This window comes from Salarias fasciatus, chromosome 18, assembly GCF_902148845.1.
Source record: "Salarias fasciatus chromosome 18, fSalaFa1.1, whole genome shotgun sequence".
In the NCBI taxonomy this organism is placed as follows: domain Eukaryota; kingdom Metazoa; phylum Chordata; class Actinopteri; order Blenniiformes; family Blenniidae; genus Salarias; species Salarias fasciatus.
In genome coordinates, this window is record NC_043762.1 from 21,001,406 (window position 1) to 21,025,458 (window position 24,053).

General features: G+C 42.0%; 2 protein-coding genes across 2 annotated transcripts; one reads left to right on the forward strand and one right to left on the reverse strand.

The window, feature by feature from the left end:
* The first annotated feature begins 464 nt into the window (after positions 1-464).
* On the forward strand, positions 465-18,029 carry znf644a (zinc finger protein 644a). The gene is made up of 6 exons (XM_030114656.1): positions 465-768; positions 8,882-11,345; positions 12,518-13,111; positions 14,291-14,416; positions 16,333-16,435; positions 17,065-18,029. The coding sequence occupies exons 2-6, from the start codon at positions 8,885-8,887 to the stop codon at positions 17,258-17,260; spliced, it is 3,480 nt and encodes a 1,159-aa protein (XP_029970516.1). The 5' UTR covers positions 465-768; positions 8,882-8,884; the 3' UTR covers positions 17,261-18,029.
* An 18-nt stretch (positions 18,030-18,047) lies between these two features.
* On the reverse strand, positions 18,048-22,114 carry LOC115405168 (DBIRD complex subunit ZNF326). The gene is made up of 11 exons (XM_030114657.1): positions 21,978-22,114; positions 21,639-21,718; positions 21,251-21,344; positions 20,726-21,122; positions 20,541-20,613; positions 20,380-20,446; positions 19,963-20,110; positions 19,745-19,805; positions 19,538-19,668; positions 19,351-19,440; positions 18,048-18,251 (listed from the first exon to the last, which is right to left on the reverse strand). Exons 1-11 carry the CDS (start codon positions 22,052-22,054, stop codon positions 18,231-18,233), a joined length of 1,239 nt encoding a protein of 412 aa, XP_029970517.1. The 5' UTR covers positions 22,055-22,114; the 3' UTR covers positions 18,048-18,230.
* Between the last annotated feature and the right edge of the window lie 1,939 nt (positions 22,115-24,053).

Consider the following 24,053-nt stretch of genomic DNA (forward strand, 5'->3'; position numbering starts at 1 on the left):
GTTAACGCCCATCAGAAAATCAGGGAAGTCTGCCATACAAAAATAAAAAAAAAATAAAAATAAAAATACGGCAATTAATTGTAGGCTTTCTTAAGTGTGAGTTAAAATCACCAATGTGTATTTTGTCTTGATATAAAAAGCCACACGGGGAATAATTAAAGCAGCTAATCACAGAAATGCAACAAAGACCTCTGAGGAGACCACTGACCATAGGGGGGGACAAGAGGTGATATCTCCCCTGAATTCCTTTCAGTGCTTCAGGAACAACTTCAAACAGATAAACAGAATGTGTGTCATGAAAACATTAAAAACAAACACAAACTGTACTTTCAATTTACCTTTTCAAATGTAATGGTGATTAACCGCCATCAACCTAATAAAAAAAAAGCTACCCGAAAGAAATGGTGGTCATTAACTCCGCTTTTATGCCTCCTATCTGGAATGAACCATTGTGGATTTTACGGGGGAGGACGGCGCCGACTCGTAACAATACATGACGGAAATATACGAGACAATAACCGGAGTTACGCTTGAACTGCGGTTGTTTTTTTAATTACCCATACATTTAAAGGTAATTATTAGAGCATCGACTTGTTCTCTCCACAGACAAGCCGACTGTACACGCGGTTGCCCTTACAAAAGAAATGACCTGTCCCACACCAGACCACCACGGAAAATGGCGACTGTGAAATAGATGGAAGACGAAAGTAAGAAATAATTCAATGCAGCGTATAAACCGTGCCCTGCTGCCATCCACTCAGCTCGGAGGTAAGATCGTGTTGTCTTTAATCATTTCATTGACGCGTGTTTAGCGAGAAGCTAAGGGCGATTGTCATTAGCTGTAGTTTAGCCTGAGGAATAGGTTTTGGTATGGAACAGCCTTAATGGAATGGTCTGCAGCTCCAGCAAGCAGCATCCAACAACACAGCGTGACACAAACCCCTCAGAAATGCAACGATACCGCAACGGAACATGAATATAGATGGTCCCGATTGTTCAGAAAGTGGGCACCTCTTGAAACGTAACCTGCCAACTACTGTGGGTCGGCTTATGACTGGACTACTGTGCTGAAAGTTTTAGCTCTGTACAAAATGCTCTGCCGCTCATCAAAAGCCGTTCACGGGGCCATCCCTCTGCATATTCGGTGCTGTGGTGCAAAAACACCTTGATATGCCAGGGGAGCACACACTTGATGAGGCTCTTCTATTGTCCTTCAAAACCGAGACCTTTCACGGCTTCATCATCGCGACTATGCACAGCAGTTATTCTCATAAGATAGGTGTCAAGTCGGTTTTATACCGAGGTCTATTTGTTTAGCTCTGAATGAATACGGACAAGGCCAAGACGTGAACTCACTCCTTACTTTGTATGTCAGACACAAATCACCAAACATTACCAACTGTCTATAAAATACAGCAACATTCTAAATTAAACTGCCGGTTTCATATATAATAATGACTTTTCCCATCACTGTATTTGAATTATTGGCAGTTACTAGTGATTTATTCATTATTCTGTGGATTACCTTCAGAATCATTTGGTTGATGACTTCGTCATTTCAACGTGAGGGAAAAGATGATGTTACTAAAAGTAGGATTTCTGGGGACTAATATGTTGAAATATAATATGCTATTAGAAGTTCATTTCAAATTATTTAAAATTATTTTCCTACTATCATTATCCTAATAGCTTCAAATTGCTTTGTTATATTTGCATAAGATGCGTATCAACATTTCTACTATCAAAACTTAAATTTACTGAGGTACATGGCGGCGTTTCAAAGGAAAACGCGTCAGTTTTGCACGTTCATGTCATAAAGTCTTGCGTTTACATGGCGACATTTTTCAAAATGTGTCTGCTTACACAAAACAGCAAAAACACTGAAAATGATGTAGTTTTCAAATAGCGCCACTAGTCAGTGCTGTTGTTCGGTTTTTGCAATGGAACCACACACACATGTTCCCGGAAATATGCAGAAGTGTTCAGTGTGGCCCTGGCAAACATGTGCAGTAGCAGTATTTCAAGTTGTTAGCGTTAAAACGGGACATTAAATTATTAGCTCATCCTTGTCCTCAGCAATCATTAGTTGTTGCATCAGAAATGTGTTTAGTCCCCGTCCTCAGAGATACAAAGTGTTTCTATTTTCAAAAACTTGTATGTACACAATAACAACACTGTAGTATTTATACTAGTCCTGTAGTGGTGCTGTAATGTTGCAGAAATACACAAACACATAACATCCTGTTCACCACCACAGAGAACACCTTCTATTGGTTGTACGAGGTAGAACTGGGAACATGTTCTCAATTAACTCGTTACTCAGAGTGATAGAATAAAACCAGGAGATGTCGTTGTACAAGCCATAATAAGCTCAGTAGCTTCTTCAGCACAAACGGAACACTTTAGGCCTTTTTCCACTTGAGCCTACTCAGTCCAACTTTACTTGGCTCGGTTGTTAGGCTTTTCCATTGCGTGTTGTTACGTAATACAATATGCTTTTCTAGTACCTACTTGGTCGCGGTTCCAAGCGGGCTGAGTTGAGCCAAAAACGTGACAATCGGCAGATGACTGGCTATTGATTGTCCAGGGAGCCATGAGATGAGTCGTGAGAGCGACTCACTCAATAGCGTCAACCCTGCCATTTTTAAAAGGTAATCACAACGCAAATGACCGATCATGATCAGACATGAATGCACATAAATCAACCCCGTGGAGCAACAACAAGGTGCAGACATTTCTTCTTGTGGCTGATGAGTGGATATAACGGGAGCTCGATGGAGCCACCCGCAACACGTCACAGAACAAATGACGTTACTTGAGTTTCATGTCGCCTCTCTATGACTCCACCCACAGTGAAGTTGTACTCCATTGTAATGGAAAACCACTGAGGTTTAGCTGAGCAGTGCTGGAACAGTGTTGTTGGTAGGTAGGGTTAACATGTGTGGTTTAAACGCTGAGATATACTACTGTGTCTGCAGTACTCAAAGAGCTGTGCGTAGCCTCTTCGCGGTCCATTCACCCCTGGAAATTCTTTGTCAAGGTTGTATATACTACAGTGTAGTTCACCGCGGTAACATTAGGGGCATAGAAGTGCTATTGATGTTATTGAAGGTGTGCAAAACATTGTTCACGCATTGTTCACTGCAAAAAGAATTTTTTGCCCTGCCCCTAGAGGATGTGTGCTGTTCACTCTTGAATATAACAGTGCTTATCTAATATAATACACATTTACTACACCAACATGTTGGACATATGTGTAGTTTCATAACCTGCCCCAAGACATCGTAGGAGGGAACAATTTGGTCTCTTGGTCCACGTACTTCCCTTCGTGTTCTATGCTGTGTTGAAAGTGTACACGGGGCTTCTTAGAGGTGCGCGTACTTTCAATGCAGATACGGTGCCGAGGTGGCTAGTGGCACTGAACAGCATTAGTGTAATTTCTGAGCAGGGAATAAAGGGCATGCAGCAGCCAACACGCAAGGGATTGGACAAAAGATGACAGACTTGTAAAGCCATGGACAACCGGATGCCGGTCCTCCAAAATAAAAAATATCCCCCTTGTAATCCGCAACGCATATGCACCTGGTGGGGATAGCAAACCTCCGCTGCGGAGCTCCAGATCCACTCGGATCCGGTGGAAATATAGCCTTTAATTACAATGGGGGCTAATTCTTGTAGCCATATATCTATGCTTGTAACTACCGCTGCATGATGTAATGGTTCCATTTCACAGCCAGTATAAATGGGCCCTAAATTAGGCTTTAGGGACAGTAGTACTATGATATAAGCATTTCTGCAGTAGTATGGAAGTGCAGGTGCTTATTGATATATGGTCAGAAGGATATATATGGTGGTTATTTTTGGCGACCCACTGGCCAGCTAAAGTGGAGGCATTTCCACTTTTGGTCTGGAAAAATCATTGAGTTAGCTGGGTTTGTACTTGGTCATGATTAGTTGTTTTTTTTTGGTCAGTACTTTTTTCGGGAAGCCACTCCAATGAAAATGTTGCTTTTCATGTTGTTCAAAGTTTGACTATTTCTGCATTGAAATTGCTATGAAAAATAATGTGACTATAAAATGCAGAATGAGGCAATCTGGATTTCTTACATCACAAACCCACTGGGCGGTCCACAACCCATGCCCCGCCTGCTCCTCTGCGCCCCACCCCGCCCACTCCGACGGAGGCAAGAGGCTTCTAATGCAGCAGAGCACGTAGTGTACTGTTTGGAGATTCACAGGCTTGAGGGTTCGTGGAGAGAAGCCCCTGTCGCTGGGTGCGAAGCCCTGCCACAGCCACAGCCGTGCCACTAGGAGGGCTTCGGCCGGGCAGCTGGCCGTCCTGTGTCACCAGCAGGGATTCTCCCCAGCCATGCAGTCTGGCTAACAGACACTAGGGGCTTTGCTGTAGTTAGCAGGCGAAGCCCTGAGCCTCCGAACAGAGCCCCAACATGGCGAGCTAGTTGCTATTAGGGGGTGAAAAGCATTCATAATGTCTTCAGCCCGGACACTGAGACAGTCCACCGACTGTCGTGCTTAACTCGTGCGACCCAGTATGAACGGGGCCCCCTGAGGCCACAGTGAGCCATGTCTGCAAGCTTAAGCTGTGTTCACACCAAAGCATTTGGGTCGACCTAAATGACGTGGTCAAGCCGGGAGCGACAGTGTGAACACGTTTTTCATGTTGGACCCTGGGTCGCCTCGAGGAGGAGGTCGACCCTAGATGCGGTGAGAACACAGTCGCACCCTGGGTCGAGCCAACTTTCTTTGTTTGCCGCACTTTTGTCCGTGTGAGGCTTCCATAATGCACGACACGAACTGAGCACGCACATCGAGCATGGCGGAGAGCCTGTGCTTCCTTCTGAAAGTCAGCAATTTGTATGGCTTGCAGAAAAATCATGTACAACAGAACAACCGTTGTGGCTGCGTTCCGTCTACGGAACGGAATCACCACAGCACTGTTTCACACCGCCTGCGATGCCTCTGCAGTCCGCTGGAGGAGGTTGCCAGATCTGTCGCTAACCCCCGTAAACAACAGGAAACTCGTTTAACTCAATAGAAAGCAGCCCAAACCGCCATCTCGGATAAAAATGCACGTTAAAGCCATATTTATATGATTAAAATAAACACGATATAAACACATAATCATTTCATCAACCCGTCCGACGTGTTCAATAAAGAAGCTTGATTTGGCAGAAACCCGCACAATCTGGCAGCACAGAGCCGCTCCGATTAAGAGCTGTTTAGTGCAATTTTGGTGTCGTTTACTTTTCCTGTAGTAACGAAGTACAAAACCGTTCATTCTTCTAATGTTTATAATGACTACATCACGTTGTTTATTCTGTATTCTACCAGGAGAAGTAAAAAAAAATGCGCCCCACGCATCATTTGAGTCATAGCGCATCCCGCTCCGCCCTTTTGGTTCGATGGTGAGAACACAATTCAGTTATTTATGAGGAGGCTGATTTACAAATTCACACTTCCAAAAAGGGGTCCTGGCTCGACCCAAGTCGGTGTGAACACAGCCTTAAGCTAGGTTTACACTTGCACGACTTTTTGCCACGATGTTGTCGTGGCAAGGCGTGCCAATCTGGAGTCACTAACCGGCAGGCTCCCGCACTGTTCACGACTAGTTCACACACAGTTCACGACCAGTTCACGAATGTGTACGAACGCGCGCCCGTCAGTTTCACGAACTGGCACGACGCGTTCACGCATAGTTTGCGCTAGGGCTGAGCGGTATGGTGGTATAATACCGTGTGACGGTGTAAAAGTGTATACCGGTTGAAATTTTGCCATACTGTTTATACCGGACAGAGAGCAGATGTCTGCTGCAGCTCTCTGAGTCAGTGTACAGTCGCCTGCATTTGCTAACAGGACAGCTGGAGCGCGATTGTTTGGGTGTGTTTGTGCATTGTAACAGCGTGTCCCGACGTCGTGCGGGGTTTGTTCGCTGCGTTTCATTGGTCAGGTAAGCGCAGGGTGCGCTCGCAAACAACACCAGCGTATCCAGGAGAGGTGGTAGCCATAATGGTGGACGCAGAGACTAGCGGGGATTACAGTCAAATCGTGACAGGCTTGTGTTTGATTCCTCCCGGTTCCATAGCAGCGCGCACCAGACAAATTTACCGGTAATTTTTTTTCAGTTAGTTGGGTCCGAGTTGGTTGGGGGCCGACTTGGCGGGGCCGACTTGGATTGGGGCCGATTTGACTGGTTACCGACTAGCGGCTCCGGGAGTGACGCTAATAACTCAGGTCTTTTTTTCTTTCATGTTGTGATTTTTTTTTTTTTTTTTTTTTTTAGTAATTGAACTTATATAAACCGGAGTTTAAAAAATAAGAGGAAAATGAGCAAATGTGACAGTTTGGTTATTTTTAAGCAATTATTTGAATTTACAGGGGAAAAACGCATACCGTGATATATACCTTTACCGTGATATTAAATTTCTGATACTATTCTGATTGCTATTGGTCAGATGCTTCAAACACTACCCATTTTAATGGAGAGCATCAAGATTAGAAAACTCTGGGTTGAATTACTGAGATAATAACCAGTTTTCTATTACTTCTTGTCAGGATTGCGAATGTCTAGGTAAATCAACCCAGGTGACTGAGAGATAATACAAGATGTTGGGCTAGATAATGTAGATTTACTTGTAGCAACACAAACTTCCACACAGTCTTTCCTTGAAGGGATTGTCATTTCTGTTCTCATTTAAGTTCTGTTGTCTTCTTTGTTCCTTTTGGTGGTAGCACACTGCCCCATGATAAGTCATTTCAGCAGTACTACGCCATTTGCTATGCATCTCTAAGCTCCCCGGTAATGTACCTAATTACAGTGCATCTGGAAAGTATTCACAGTGCTCAATTTTTCCACATTTTCTTTTGTTAGTTCTATTCTAAAATGAATTAAATTTGTTTATTTGACAAAATCCCTACATGAGAACGCAAACTTTTTTTTAGTGTTTCACATAAGTATTGACAGCCTTTGCTCAATTCTTGGTTGATGCACTTTTGACAGCAATCACTACCTCAAGTCTTCTTGAATTTGATACCTCAAGTGGGGCACACCTATGTTTGGACAGTTTTGCCCATTATTCTTTGCAGCACCTGTTAAGTTTCATAATGTTGGATAGCATGAGTTGGTGCACAGCCATTTTCAAATATCTCCAGAGATGTTCAATTGCATTCAAGTCTGGGCTCTGGCTGGGCCACTCAAGGATATTCACAAATATATCCTGAAGCCACTTTGATATCTTCACTGTGTGCTGAGCATGGTTGTCTTGTGAAAAGAGGAACCATTTTTATCCAGGATGTAAATTGCTGCTTTCCTGTCTCCCTCTGTCCACACTAATCTCCCAGGTCCTAAAACAGAAAAGCATCCCTACAGCATGATGGTGCCACCACCATCCTTGATTGTTGGAATGGTATTGGCCTGGTGATGAGCTGTGCCTGCATCTTGCATCTGCATAAAGGAGTTCAGTCCTTGTCTCATCAAAACAAAATATTTTGTTGTTGTTTGAGAGTCACTCTAGGTGGTCTTCAACGTGCCTTTTTTAAAGTTGTGGCTTCCATCTGGCCACTATACCATACAGGTCTGTTTGGTGGATTGTTGCGGAGATTATCCTTCTATCCCCCATCTCCTCCATCTACATGTTTAAGTGTCCTTGAGTATGGCACTGAACCACAAACCGTTCTCAGTGGATGGATTGGACGCCTTTTAACTGCAGATGCCTCCATTGGTCTGAGAATGAGATTGACAGTGTAAAGTACTTTGGGCACTGCTCAAGCAGTGTAAAAAGCGCTCCAAGTGTACAACTGTTGTGAAACTCCGGAAAGGCGGCAGCTGAACTACAATTTCCCGACATAGCTTTTCAAGCAGCGCATGATCATATGGTTCTTGACTGGAACTTTTTGCAGATTGTTACACAAAGTGATTAAAGGCCTTCTCTACAAAGTATTTACTTTAAAAAAAAAAAGAAAAAGCATCCATTCTTTTATGTTGTGGATAACTGTGCATTATTAAAGACATCTGTACTGCTCATTGGAGCCTTTATAGTTATGCTTTTAGACCATCATAGCTACACTGCACTTGAATCTTACTTTGGTCAATCTAAATACTGCCATTGCAAAGCAAGTATGGTGAACCCTCTATAATTCGTTGGTTTGATTTTTAGATGTCATCTCAAATTTATTGTAATGAAAAAGTTGTTTTACTTGCACTTTTTGAAAGGCCAGTATTACAGATATTACGAGTGGCCATTGAAGTGTTTTGGACATTGTGTTGCTGAATCTACGATGGTCAAGCTGTTGCATGAATGCAGTATGTCAGAAATGGTAGTCCAAAAAAAACCCAACGTTACACAATTTACCAATCAATGCACCACATGTTGTCTTGCAAGCTCGAGTGTTACTTTCGCTAAATTCCCACAAAGGAAATCAAACAGCTCCAGTAATGGATGAACATTGTTATAACTTTCATTCATTGCTTGTGCCCATTTTTCATAGAGGGCTGGACACTACCCCAGACAATTCAGGTGACGGATATAACACAGAAAGATATATAATTGCTCACCCTAACCCTAACCCCATGCAAAAACCTATGAGCAATTTCTAATCACTGTTTAACTTAAAGCTGTGGCTTTGTATTGTGGAATTTACACAAAAGGTATAAACTCTGCATAGAATATTTTGTTTCGCTAGCCGTTTTGAACGGGAAACATTTCGTCTGCCAGCTATTATTTAACTTTAAAGTACCGATAAATAAACAGATATATAAAAGACAGTTACAAGTCTGAAGTTTATTGTCGTTCTATCTGATTTGAAGAGCTAGAAAATGATGTTTAAGATTTTAACTAAGATGGTTTTTATCTTTCTTTTTCAGGTCATGGCAGCTGAAATGTCATGTCTGTCAGGTGTTGACGAAGATGACAAAGATGCAGATCCTGAGATCAATGCTCTTACACTCCTTCAGGAACCAGTGAGAATGGCGCAAGAATCAACCTCTTGCACCAATTCTTTTAGCAAGTCTCCTCTGAAACAAAATAATGTCCTAGATGTACTGTCAGATGCAGACATGTTGTCTCCAGTTGGGCTGGGAAATGGACCTTCTTCACATCAGGCCACTCAAGCCCATGAACTCAACAGCCTCTCCATTGAGAAAGAGGAGGAAAAGAGCATTACCCCACTAAAAACTGTGCAGGAAATTGACACAGCAGGGATTTGGGGCTTTGATGTAGAGTCCCCAGAGAACTCATTGGATAACTTTTCTAGTGCTAGCGACCTTCATTGGGACCCTCACAAAGAGTTTATGCAGTTTCTTTGGGAGAATCATAGTGATTCCCCTGGTGAGGAATCGAAAGATGACGCCAACTCTGCCAACAGCCAAAGGAGACGAAAACGTAAAATGGACATGGTAGTCATGGTGGATCCCTCTGAAGACCTTTATCCACATATGAGCCCCAAGTCATCTGAGGAATTGTCTGACACTGAAGCTCAGGTAGACTCGAGCCATGTCAGAAAAGTCAGAAAGTCAAGGAAATTCTCAACATCACAGACATCACCAGCAGGCAAGGTTTCAGGCTATCCTAATGGAACTGTAAAGGCCATTAAGGAAATTCTTTACAGTGCCCCTGCACGAAATTCACATGAGAACAGTATAAGCCACAGCCTTTCATCACTCAAAGGTAGACTCACGATAAATTCTCTTTCAGATGGAAAACCATCATGTTACCCTTGCTCAAAATGTAAGCTGATATTCAAGAAAGAACATCATTTGCATCGTCATATGAAGTCTCATGTTGAACCACCTAAAATTTCACCAAAGCCTTTTATATGTCGAGAATGTGGACAGTCTTTTAGACAAAGCCGTTCACTCATTGAGCACATGTCCATCCATCGGGGCAAGAAAACAAAACTCAACGAAGAGATCAGAGATTCAAATGATAAAAAGAAAGTGGACAAAAATGCAAAGTTTTACTGCCCTCAATGCCCATTTGGAACAAACTGCCCAAACACATTTGTTCAACATGCAAAAACACATGAGAAGGACAAGAGAAAGTTCAGATGTGACAAATGTAGCTTTAGGACTCTGAGTGAGAGTGATCTTCAGAGACACAACATTATGCAGCACACTGTTATTACAGTTAGAAAGCAGCTCCAGAATGATGACCCTGAAATTTTCTCCTGTAACATTTGTACATATAAAGCTTTTAGCAGAAACGTGTTTAAGAATCACCTGCAGCGACGCCACCAACAAACCTTTGAGGAATATGAAGCTGCTCATCTTTGTGAAATGAATGCACACCAACCCAAGGAGCCGTACATGAACTCTTACAAATCTCCAGTTGAAGATGCAGAATTCACATCCAAAATCTCAATAAATAATCAGATCTCTTCGAAAACGTGTTCCCCTAATGAGTCCAGTGACATTTCAGACTTGTTCAAGAATAGCAAACTAAGGAAGGGGCCCAAGTCCCAAATGACAGAGTCAAAACTTGACAAGTCCATTAACGTTCTCCTGTCTCGACAGAGACATGGAAAAAAGACAGCCGAACAAAAGAAGGAAAGCAATAATTGTGAAGCATCGGTTCTGGATCTCAAAGGTTCAGAAGACAACTGTGATGAGCTACCAGGTGATTTGACTTTCAAGGTTGAAGATTTACCTTCATCCCCAAATGGGCCCAAGTTGAATGTAGATATGTCTGCAATCAAAAAGTCACCTTCTAAAAGGAAGATGTCCACCCCGTATCGGAACACTTCTGACCAAGAATCATGCTTTATCTTGCAAAAACCATTGCCAAGTCCCAAGATAACGAATCATGAAGATGACGAAGAAGAGGAGGATGGGACAGGCTACGATGAAGCGGACATTTTCCAGTTTAAGGATACAGATACCAACAGTAACCTTTTTGACAACGTTATCAAAAAAGAAAAACAAAACATTATTTATACCTATAGCAGAAGAATGTCCATGAGAGGTGCAATTCAAGCATCTAAAAGGTTATTTGAGAAAATCAAGTCTGAAGAGCAAGAAAAGAACCCTGAAATCAAAGAAGAATGCATTGAAACTGAAGTATTCCAAGAAACCTTTGACCCCCACCAAATACCATTTGGTGAATCCTTTGGAGACGATTTGTCAGAGTTGGAATCAGATCCCAAGAACTGCCCATACTGTCCTGCAATCTTTGAGTCAGGTGTGGGGTTGTCAAACCATATTCGAGGACATCTGCATCGCGTTGGGCTCAGTTACAATGCACGCCATGTTGTCCCTCCTGAAGAGGTAGCTTCTCAAGACAGGAGGCCAAGAGTTCGACGCAAGATGTCTGCATTGCGCCGATTGAGAAAAGGTACTTCAAAGCTTGCTTTTGTATTACTGTATATTTCAATGTGCTTTAGACAACAGCTTTGACAATTTGGTACTGAACACATTGAGACATTTCAAAGTCTTGTCCCAGCTTGAAAGGAAACAAGGAAGCAACAGCTTCATCAGAGCTACTAAGATAAAAAGAGGGGAAGGAAGTCTAAACAGGGAAACTAATTTAATTCCTTGTGCTCTCTTGTGCTCTCTGGTAGTTTGTAGTCTGATTACATAATGAATGGTTTGCTATTAAAAAAAAAAAAAAAGCTAGATTGGTCTCATACACCATCTCCTGAAGGTACGACAAATAGTATGATCGTTAGATTTACATTTATAATTTGGAACAAAATTGTAACTGGTGTATGAAAATCTTGTGTTATTGATTGATGCAAATGTTGTATGTTCCTTGTTCACATTTAAGCTATATAGCTAAATCTGAGATCAACGTAATTTTTTTATTTGCATGTAAAACCATTGGATAAACCATTAAAAAAATCTCGAGGTAGTATTCACACTTCTTGTGAAGACCCCTCATCCAGACTCAATATGGAGAATAAAAGAAAAGTCCTCTGCTTTGGTCAGCTTCGAGCTCACACTGGTACCTAGTGTTGGCCGGAAAAATGTAAACAAATCCGTGATATAAATTTTACAAAAATGCAGCATACTTCCATAATTGTGGTGGAATTTCTACTGGCAAAGAACTTTATAAGAGACAGTATGGCAACAGGAATTCTTTTGCCTCGGTCAGGATGAACTGAGAATAACGTGCTTTTAAAGTCTGAACGTGTTTGGACCTCTCACAGCACTTCAGCTCATGCTGTGTTCAAGACTTCAGTCAGACTTTAATCAAATCACATCAGAGCATGTTTGCAAATGTAAAAAAAAAACAACTGTTTTTAGTGGCCTTGGTCCACTGGTTTGATGCCCACCAAAGTTTGGACTTCAAACTTGCGTTATCACAGAAACATTATTACATTATCCGACTGCAATATCACAGAAATCATAATAGGGTCCTGTTGCAACCAGTCCAAAAATTACATGTGTAAACACAATCTGACATTCTTATTAGGTGTTGTCTTTGTGTATTTTGAAGTTATTTGCTTTTAATGTAAGTTTTACAATGGGTATTAATGTTTCACAATTTATGTCGTTCTTCCCCAGCATTGCAGCAAGAGTCGGATTCCGAAGTCGTAAAGAGCGTTCACTCCTGTCCATTATGTGGGGACTCGTTCGACAACAGGACTGGACAGTCCAACCACATACGAGGCCACCTGAAAAAGCTTGGAAGAACCTTTGTCACGAAGACCAAATCCCCCCTAATTTTACTGAGGGAGTTGATGCGTGACAAGAAGGAGTTCCAGCGTGCTGTTCAAATCCTGGGAAAGAGACGAAACCATTTCCAATACAGTGCTTCACCAAAGCTGCCCAGTGCTGATCGCTTCACATCAACCCCCACTGGAATTCCAAAAAGTAGTTCTAATTCAAGCCTTTGCACTGATGCCAAACCACTGATGCCCAAATTTTCTTTAGGAGAAATCAAATCTGAAAAAAGGCAACTGGAGAGTAATATGGATGTTAAAAATTCACTCTCTGGCACAACCGCCTTGATAGGAATTCTGAAGAAGAGGAAATGTCAGGAAGATGTCAGAATAAAAGCATCCCCTCAGATGTCAAGAAACACGGTGACGGTTTCCCCAAACAGTGAGCACAGTTCAGGATTGAGAGTTGCATCTTCACTGCCGAACTCAGTATCCGGTAAGTAACTTCTTAACACATAAACACATGGTTGGAAAAACATGGTCTGCTCCATAGTGTTTTGAATCCTATAGGTTGAACCATACCAATCTGTTTGAAAAGGTAGTTTACAGCAGAGATTGGCTGTTATCTATACTATTGCTTTAATTTCTCTTATACAACATTTGTGCTTTTGCTCCCATTTTTCATGAGCTGTACTCAAACATCTAAGACTGTTTCAATGTACATAGGAGGATTATTCCTCACCAATATTGTTCTCAAATGTGTCTCACTCTGTGTTGGTGAGTATTTCACAGGAGTGGCAGATCAAGATTCTGATTAGGCCGCAGGATTGTTGCACAGGTGTGTCTTAGATTTGCAAAAATAAAGGGCCACTCTAAACTTTGCAGTTTTAATGTAGTGGGGGGTCAAAAAAGTGTGACCACCATTTGCCTCACGCAATGAAACACATCTCCTTCTTAAGGATTTGATCGGGTTGTTGTTGAGTTTCCAGGAACTGTGCCGAGCATTATCATGTTGCAGCATGAGGTGACATGGTCATGGATAAACAACACAGCAGTGGGCCTCAGGATCTCACCTTGGTCTCTCTGTGCAGTCACAATGCCATCAGTTAAATGCACCTCGATGGTTGTAGTAGCTCTCTGGATGACTGGTCTCAGACTATCTTGGAGGTGAAGTTGCTGGATGTGGAGGTTCTGGGCTGCTGTGGTTACACGTAGTCTACAGTCACGAAGTCGGTGGAATGCACTGTAAACGTCTCTGAAACACCTTTGGAGATGACTTATGGTTGAGAAGTGAACATTCAGTTCATGGTAAACAGCTCTAGTGGACATTCCTGCAGGCAGCATGCCAATTGCACGCTCCATCAAAACTTGACATCTGAGGCATTATTCTGTGATAAAACTGCATGTTTTAGAGTGGCCCTTTACTGTGGCCAGCCTGAGGCACACCTATGCAATTAACATGCTTTCAAATCACGATCTTGATATGCTACATCTGTGGAGAACAAGTAGTACTAACACAGATTTGGACAAATTTTTGAACAGTAATCTTGTAAAAATAAGGCGTCATCAGCATAAAGGCATATAGACTGCCAAATCATATTCAGCAATGTGTTGTTGAAACGAAATGCAGCCTGAAGGGGATTTCTTCTGACAAACTTTTGTTTTTGTTCCACAGAGAAAGGTGAATTCAACAGGAAGGTTTGTGTTCATTGCAATGCAACTTTCCACAGTGGAGTCAGCTTATCCAATCACCTCCGCGCATATGCAAAAAGACAAAGGATTGCCTTACTTGAGGGAACCAGTAAGTCACACCAGCATTCTTCCTGCAAACAGAGTGTACAAAGCTATTTCTTTCAAATGAACATACACAAATAGATTGTTTCCATTTAAATCACCAATGCCTTATTGTTCCTGGTCAAAGACAGTAGAAGAAATTAGAATAATACGGACCAAATCTTCACCTCAATTGCAAATAAGAGCATGTTTGATATGTGTTCTGCTATTGAACATTTATCCTTCTGTGCTTTCCACTTCTTGCTTTACGCTCAAACACAATGCTGTTGGCATAAAGCTAAATATGTACGACTTCTGAAGCAGATGATATCAAGTGGAGGAAGCTTTCGCCAACTTAACAGCAACAGCAGATTATTTGTTGTTGGTGCATGTGTGCACACAAGGGCAGCCTGAGCATTGCCTGAAGGTTACTCATTGTTTGAGCCTCGGCTTCAAATTATGTAGCCAAGAAAACAGCTTTTCAGGACACTTTTCAGTGAGTAACAGATGATATTCATGTTTCACCATCTCTGAAAGTGCTCCGCGTGATTACATTTCAATTGGTCTTGTGCACGATCAGGTTGCCCAATTTGCATTCGAACCTCATGTCCAAGCAAGTACAGACCAAAAACTTCACATTTTCTTCATCACACTACTAACAGCTTGGCCAAAAAAAAAAAGGCCATTTATGGTTTAAACTAATACCCACTAATTTATGGAAAATGAAGTTCACCAAAGCACATCATGAGCTTATTTTAGGTTTTCTAGCAATAATCTGAAACCTGTGTTTTGTACTTTCTTGCTTGCTTGATCAGTAGAAGTGAATGTAACAGTTGATGGAAGTTGCATTATCCTTTATGACCATGCGCTTCGAGCAAAATGGGGAAATAAAACTCTCATGAAAAGAGTGTGAGCTAAAGCCGTATACAACAGGGAGCGGATATGAAATACATTTTAGGTCATATTTAATATTGGTTTATAATTCATGAGACATCAGACCAGATGAATATTCACAAGCAATCAGGAGTTGTTTTCAGTGTTTATCACCAGCATTTCACTCATGTTGCTAAAAGTGAAAGGCCTTATAATCTGAAATTATGTGGAGCTTCACATTAAAGCAGGTATTAACGTCTAAATCTGAGTTATATTTAGTGCAACGGGTTATTTGTGTCATCCCCAAGGTAAGAATGTAGAAGGCCATCAGCAAGTGAGACACCGCAAAGATTTTAATTGAGAGGTGGCAGAAGGCCGACAGTCCCTGCTTTTCCTGCAGGCGCAGATCATCACATTTCCGTCGTGGGACTTTGTCTTACCTGCACTGGACTGCAGAAGAGGCCGAGTCAGGCTGTTCACTTCACTGGCAAAGCGCCAAAACATAGTGGGATTAAAGCAAGGTGTGAAATTGTCAGGACTCGACCCAGTCCCTGTAAAAAAGAAAGCTTTGTCTGAATCAGCAACACCGCTCTATTTTATTTACCAACAACCACCGAACTAGACTTTCATTTTTATTTAGTGAACAAAAAATAGAGGTTTCAGCTGAATTCTTCAGTACTTCATAATAAATTTTACTTAATTGACGTGTTTTCATTAGAAAATTGTGGACGTCCTTCAATACAGCCAAACCCCCCAACCAGCCCCTTAATTGGGACTTTGTCATTGCTTATGCCGCCTGATCCAGTGATTAAAATGAGAGTGACCTTCCTCCTCTGGTTGGTTCCATTAAATAACAAGCTTCAAAATGTCAACATTTAGTGTGTCCATGTTTGTTTCTACCTGAGATCTCTACAGTTTTGCTGTAGAATGGCCTGCCAGTCATTTTAATGAATATATTTTTGTGTTCAGAATAGACTTTTTTTTTGCCCGTTAAAAGATGAATTAACAAAGACTGTGCTGTAATTTGGTTTGTAAAACTGTGAATCATTGAACGACATCCTGTCTTTTCAGCAATTGACTGTAAAGCAGTGAGGACCCGCTCAAGGCCTGGCTCCAAGAAGAAGACACTGCCCTTAACCCAGACTCCAGAGGAAATGTACAGGCTCACCTGCAGGTAGCACTCTCATTCCTCCTCTGCCTGTTGAAATGGTGGAAATCATTTTTTGCAATCCAGGATATCATTTTAGAAATCAGGACCAATGAAAGTAGCTAGTATTTAAAAAAAAAAAAAAAAAGGTAAGTAAAGAGTTAAACATGTTAGATGTAATAAAAACCTGCAGCCACTCGACCTTGTAGTTTTCTAACTCAAATGGTGGCGTTTTGACATAAATATCTACATATCTTCTTTAGAGATTGGCATTGGACTTCAGTGAACAGAAAAAGGCAGAATTTCACTTAAAAAAACCTTAATGCTGACCAGGTAGAATATTTTATTTATAGCAGCAGGTCTGACCAGATCTTCATAATTTTACTGAGATTTGTGTTGGAGGATTAAGTCCGACTGTCGGTCTATTCTTTATAGGTAAAGCAATGGCTTTTACAATCCAAAAAGATCTTTCTTTAACTCTACATTTTATTAAAAAAAAAAAAGTGTTAAAACTAATTTTCATTAAACCGACATCATTAAATGAGCCCTGGAGGCTTCAAACATGTTTTTAGATTTATTCATGTTTCTCCATCTTCTGAAAGGTTTACAGTAAAGAAGTTTGCTGGAATCTGACTCCTTCTGTATTTCCTCTGCAGGTTCTGTGACCTCGTCTTCCAGGGTCCCCTGTCGGTCCAGGAGGACTGGATTAAACATTTACAGAGGCACATTATGAACACTGGTGTCCCTCACACTGGGCTCGGCATGGTGGAGGTCACCCCGTTGGCCACGGAGCCCCCGACCTTCAAGACTGATAAAGACAGCTCTTTGACAGTCTCACACGCTGCCTCATGAGGCCAATGGGGACCTTTTTAGATTTCACTAGACTGTATGTGTATGTACATTGGATGTTCTTTCACTTTTCTTTTCTTTCTTTCTTTCTTTTTTTTTTAGTCAACACAATGGCCAAAAGTACAATAAAACTCGATGCTTAAGATATTGTACATCTTTGGACACTTGGACAAATGAAAAAGGTTAATTATTTTGGATATTGTTACCTTTTGTCTGTTTTTACTTGGTCCACTTTCTGGAAAACAATTCTAAGAGGACAAACTGTTTCTGTTTTATGCAGTAATGTAGTGTGGAACCCATTTCTAATGAAGACAACTTTTACCTCAGATTTCTCATGGTTTGGGTCAGTTTTTTTGTCAGCAATTGATAGCACTTCTCCTCTGTGTCAATATTCACACGAACAACACAGAATCAGTTTTCTTTGTGTCAATCAAACAGCCCAGTCTCCTTTCAGGCCAGAGTTACTGAGATGAATATTTCAAGAAAGTGCGAAATGAAATGTCTGCAAACTTGTTATGCATAGAAAGTGTTTTTTATAGTATTTCAGTAACTGCATTGTTTCTAATACAAAGTTAAAACTGAAGGTGGTTTAGGAGGTTAAAAAAAAAGAGCTAACAGGCACAGCCTGTGCTGTTCATGCCCTTCATACATGTCACCTATATTTAATGTTTAAATATACTGTTTTAAGATAATTTAATTTTAAATGTACTATATTACACAGATACAATGCTTAAAACATTTGTGTTGTTCTAAATAAACAAAAGCAAAGAAACTTGACTTTTACCGTTTTTTATTTTATTTTTTGCACCTGATCTGTAAGAGACAAATGAAATGTCTTCTGATGAAATGAAATGAACACAAGACAAGATACAAGGAAAATTATCCATTTGTGAGCACAGTGACCTCTCCATTTATTAAACGTTTAACCGATCAGCAGTATGCCATCTTCCTTGCAGCCGTTTTGGATTGTCCGTCATTCGAAGGGGCTGCCGCCCTGCAAGAACAGCCTTGTTTTAGTCATCAGATAGCAACATGTGCACAACTGTAGACAGGCTGAATGTAGTGCAAAATAAACACAATAAATTTCTTATTTTCATGAAACATGTTCCAACACTGAACAAATATTCTGAAGAAGTCTGCTGTAATCCAAAGTGACTGATCACTGACAGGGTTATAGAACACTTCGTCCATTTCATGGATGCAGAACGCCTAAACGCAATGCTTGCTGCTGTAAATGAAGTTTGCCAAGAAAAATGCCGACGCACTGTCGCGCATTTGAATTTTTTTTGTTCTTTTTTTTTTGTTTGGATATATTACTTAAAATGTGATTTTTTTTGCATACTGACATGTACAAGTACAAGGTCAAGTATTACAAATTAATTCATATCAAGCCATCTATGATTATCAATACATTGCGCACCAATTTACTTTTTATGCGTAAATCAAAATCAGACCTAAAAATCAGTATCAAATATTAATTCTAAATCATTTAACTGTTCATATTTTGATCAGGAAGTGTCACTACTGAATTGCTTCGAAAGAAAATGTACAAAAATTGATTTGGTTTTTCAGTCTACAACATGAAAATTGGATGAATATGTTTTTATTTTTGCAGGGTAATAACGTCAGTGAGTCATATGCGTCATTATTCCCTTTGCAAGTTTAAATATTCCTCAGTACTGAAACATGTATTTTCTCCACTAATGGAAGAGTGAAGGGAAAGAAAAGTCCAGGCGGATGCTGATTCACTCAGACGAAGCCCACGTCAGAAAACGCATTATTTATTTGTGTCATTGAGCAATTTCATTCACTCTGAAAAAAAGATGTGAATTTATTTTCATCTTTACGAAAGGCTGGATTGCAGAATTGTGAAGATTTCAACTGAAGTCTTGGTTAATTAAGTAGAAAGTGTCTAAATCCTACTCACCCAGAGAGATAAAAGAAAAAAAAAGCCAGTATCCTACTGTTTCTTCCCCTCAAGATTTAGTGAGTTAAGGTTGATTCTCCTCTGATGCACAGACGACCTGATCTGGAGCACTTCAAGAGGCTCTAGGGTACAGACGACTCCGTACCATCAACAGATAATCCAATACCTTCAGGAAGAGTTCCAGCTGTGGCTGCAGCTCCTGCATCATGGTTTTGGCCTTGCTGAGACAGGCCCGTCTCTGCTGCGCTTCAAACTCCTTAAGAAAAAAAAAACACACAAACACACTGATAATCAGCATTGGTATAAAAATCACAGAACAAGGTTCGATCATAGCACGAAATCGGCAGTGTTACCTTTGTGTTGGACAGATGCTCGTGCGAAGTGATGTGACTCTCCACTTCTGCGGCCGAACTGTAGACAAACACTTTGCAAGCTGCGCAGTGGAACATCTCCACCTTGGTCATGTACTCGTTTTCCTGCAGAGCTGGTTATGAAAGAATCCGGCCGTTACCATTGAAGCGCTGTTCGTCTGGAGAAGACAACGCTGTGGACATATTTACCTGGAAGAGCAACGTCTTCCATGGCTCGGCTGCACTGACGGCTTTTATACAGCATCACGTCCTGCAAAGAGGTAAACATCAAAATCCAGGCAAGTCAAAGCGCATAATTCTGATATTACTTTTGGGATGTTTAGGAGGAAAATAAACCATTTTAACAGAACTCCACCACAGCCTGAAGGCTCAACGTGGGAACCATGAAGATGAAACGAGTTTCTGACCTGTAAGAAGGCGATCGCCACGTCGTCGTAGTTGTTGTTCTGCTGGATGTGCTCCAGTGTGTCCCAGTGGCTCTTGCTGTCGAAGTGGTCGTCCAGCTCCTGCCCACTGGCTACCACAATGTCACAAAGGTCGCAAGAAATGAAGTCCCTACGGAGAATATTGACGAAGAATATCAAAATAAATAAACAAGATGCAAGATAAAGAACCCAAAAGTGTCTCCTAAGTGTGAATGTGTGGCCATGAGTGTGTCCCTCTGTGTTCAATGAAGCAGATATAAGGAGGACGGATGGTTGACCTTGTGTCTGTGCAAATAAGATGTGAAGGTCACACACGGCGCAGCACATTTGCACATAAATAGCGACGGAGGACACAGAATGAAAGCAGACGAGTGTCTCCTCTGCGTGTTTGTTTCTTACTTGTTCATTACAACATTTTTGCTCCAGCTTTTTCTCACCCTGGGTGAGACGGGGTCTCTGTTCAGGCCTGCAGAGCAACATTACAGAGAAAATGACGGAGTGACTTCAGACATGCGTTCCGAGAAGAGGGTGAGATAGCTGCCGGTGCCAGGTGAGCGTACCTGTGTGGAGAAAGGGCTGACGTTCGTAGTTCCAGTTTAATCTGGGCGGAGATAATCTCACAGTGGTGGAGATCTGTCGGCAAGACGTGACGAATTATTACACTGTCGTCGAATAAATCAAGAATGATGTGAAAGACAGAAGCTACATGACAAAAACTTGACTGCCTCCACAGAGCAGTGGATACCTCTCTCCTGTATTCTGGTGGAGCCATCCTCTCCTCCTCGATGACCTGCTGTGAGTAAGGAGACATCCGGTGGGTGGAGGAGCTGCGACTCGTTCTGTCCGGGCTGCAGCCTCTCTGGTCCAGGGCTCTGCTCATGGAGCCGTAGCCTGGAAGATCCTCATCGTCGGGCTCTGGACCTCTGCCCTCTGCGGGTCTGCTGCCGGCGCTGAGCTCGCGTTTGTCCAGGGCCCGGCTCTCCGGCTCGGTGAAAGGGATGTCCCAGCGGCTGCCTCGGCTTGGAGACAGACGCTGTCGCTCCAGAGACGTCCCCCGGCGGGGCGGGGAGCGGTCGCGATCCACAGTCTTCGACGGATCAGCCTCAGTGTCTGACGACAGAGGACTGTAGGGGTCATACAGCCTAAACAAAGACAGATTACACTCTTACTATGGCACTGCAGGGACAAGGTACTTCTAACCAGGGATTTTGTGGTTCAGTCTTTACAGCCTTACAACATTTGTAAAGCACCATGGGGGATGCCTGCACACCTTTCTGAGCTGCTCGTGCCTTTGTCCTCAGAGTTTTCTTCTTCATCGCCGACTGGTTTAAAAGATGACTTCCATTTCATGTCAGATGGCCGAGCTGTGAACGGCGAAAGAAGAATTAAACTGAAGCCACTTTGTCCATGTAAACTCAACACTGAAACATAAGCTGTGTATAGCGTGAGCTGCATGTCAGCTCAATGTAAATGATATGGAGGGATGTAGGATTCACTGAAATCTCTTTTCTGGACTCAGAGGTTTGTGATCAAACCTCAGCAGCTGATCATTACTACATGAACAGATCTATTCAGTTATGACCTGACTGTCTGATCAGATGTGTGCGTTCAGGAGAATTTGGACACATTTAGTCAGGTGAGCAGAAAATGAGACTTACCTTCGGTTTGGTTTGCTTGCTGAGTGGCAGATTTCTCAGATGTCAGTCGTTTCATCGCCTCTATAAAGGCTTGAGGTACTCTGTTTATCACAATAAGAAAAAGGAGCTTAGTTTAAAATATATTACTTAAAATGATCTAAAATGGAAGGGGTGCAAATACAGCTCAGAAAGCCATTTCCCGCTCCAAGTTTCAGCTGCACATCGAGACTTCACAGTTTAGTTTTGCAGAACGCATGCAGCTTTGAGTGAGACGGAGAAGCAAACACACAGCTGACCGAGAGCACCTCAAACTTTGTCCAAAACACAGTGTGAGCTGTTTAATCTGCGGAGGGCTGATACCTTTGAGGCGGCTGTGGTTTGGTCCCTGGAGGAGGCACAGCTGAGGGGTTGTAGGGGACATGACTCCAGCGCCTCATTGTTTCTCAGATATACTGCTACCCTGTTTGTTTCAGGTCCTGCCTTCTCCTGTGTCTCTGTTTATTTACTGACTGAACGAGAGAGAGCACAGATATATCTGGAGGTAGACGCCAACCGGCTGCCTCTGTCTGGAGCGGACGACTCAGCCTGGCCGCCATATTGGATGAGGACCAGCGTGTTCACTTCTATCGAAGGAAAATGAGGTGTGTGTCTGCCGTTCATCACAAACCAAACTGCGTAAAAATTCCACCTATATTCGGGGATTTGTAATCGTTCCAAGTATGTAAAGACCTCCTTCACGGGAGAAGTGAACGGAAACGATGCGGCCCCTCATCCAAGATGGCTGCGCTGCAGTCAGTGAAGTGTCTACTCACATATATCTACGCTATCTCCTCCCCCCCCATCTGTTCTGGAGAACTCTTCTTCTGCTGGATGTCCATCATCAGAAACAGAGAATTACCGCCACCAGCTGGTAAAGACGAATCAAACGGAATGGTAAACTACGTCTGTGTTCACTTTATTACCGCCAGTATTTCCTGTGCTTGTTGTCCCACTACTTCTGGCTTTGCAGTATCTGACTCGACAGACAAAATTGGATTTAATGCAACTGATAACTGCATAACTGCTGAAATATGCCCCCTTTTGTCTGGGGTTTTAACCCATGACAGTTGGTTAACCCATGACCTGCTATGAGGTGAACTTATAGTTACCACAATACCACTGAGCAGCTGCAGCTGTCAGCCAGATGTAAACAGTCCAGCACGTGTTCGGGCTTACATGGCCCAGGTTCAAGTTATTGAGGCAAGAAAAGATGCTCATATTATATCTGAGAGACAGCTGTCTGAATAAGACTGATGTTTTTCTCCCCTTAATAACTGATTACGAGGAAATGAATAAAGCAATATAGCACTTGGCTCAAAAGACTTGATGATTTGGAAACTATGCCAAAAAATGTGATGACAGTCCTGTGCTTCATTGCAGTGAATTGAAAAGCAGAGAGTGAGTCAAAGAAAAGTAAAAAACAAAACAAAACTCCAGAAGCAGAAACCTTCCAACAGATGGCAGCAAAATGTAGGACATGATGCAGAGTGCAATCATACACGTGTTAAATAAACTGGTATCAGCAGGTTCTAGTTCAACAAGTTCGCTCAAAAATGATCAGAATCACTGTGCAGTTTCACAGCCATCATGTTCATGATCATCCTCTGGTAAACTCTGCATCATCGCTTACATCCTGACATGTTCATCTGACCATATGAAGCCTAAGTGAAAGATCTGAATGCAGGGCTGGCAGAAAGAGATTAAGAGGTTCAACCGCAAAGAGCATCAATCTGATCTTTTTTTAAACAACTATACAGCTGGACATAAAACTTGTAGATATGTATGTTGAGGACTATCTAATCATCTTCCACACTTGGCTCTGATCCCAGCACACTGTGAGCAAACGCAGGGTCACCTGTCCACCACAGGGGAAAACACACACACACACACACACACACACACACACACACACACACACACACACACACACACACTCACTCTAAGCTAAATATGAAGCAAGAATGTTGAACACTACACCACTGAGCAGTCCAGCGAAGGAGTACTGTGATCTAAACACTCAAAGGTTTTTTTTTTGTGTGTTACATTGTTGGACATTCACAAACTACCACCACACACACTACCTGCATGCACAACATCTCCCTGAAACAAGAAATAGTCAAATCGATATTGACATTCGTCGTATCAGTATTCGGTGTCTGTCTGATTAAAATGATAACCTTGTGGGTTGAAACAGAGAAACCAAAGGAAAAGCAGGCACACTGACACACTTATCACATCTTTGGATGATCCTGGAAAAGACAATAAAGAGTTAGAATTAATAAAAGGCCTCTGACTGTCTTGTTAAACAGATGTGTCACCAGTGATTGTGGTGATTCATGGTACAACTTCCTTCTTTCTGTTTCCTGCGGTGAGGAATTCGCGTGTCAGCTGGACAAG

Coding starts and splice junctions, on each gene's coding strand:
- LOC115405168 (XM_030114657.1), bottom strand. CDS start 22,054: ATGAGGCGCTGGAGTCATGTCCCCTACAACCCCTCAGCTGTGCCTCCT. Junction 20,447..20,540: donor TCAGCCCTTTCTCCACACAG/GTACGCTCACCT, acceptor GTTGCTCTGCAG/GCCTGAACAGAGACCCCGTC. Junction 18,252..19,350: donor AGCTGGAACTCTTCCTGAAG/GTATTGGATTAT, acceptor CTGTTCTTGCAG/GGCGGCAGCCCCTTCGAATG.
- znf644a (XM_030114656.1), top strand. CDS start 8,885: ATGGCAGCTGAAATGTCATGTCTGTCAGGTGTTGACGAAGATGACAAA. Junction 13,112..14,290: donor ACTGCCGAACTCAGTATCCG/GTAAGTAACTTC, acceptor TTTGTTCCACAG/AGAAAGGTGAATTCAACAGG. Junction 14,417..16,332: donor TGCCTTACTTGAGGGAACCA/GTAAGTCACACC, acceptor CTGTCTTTTCAG/CAATTGACTGTAAAGCAGTG.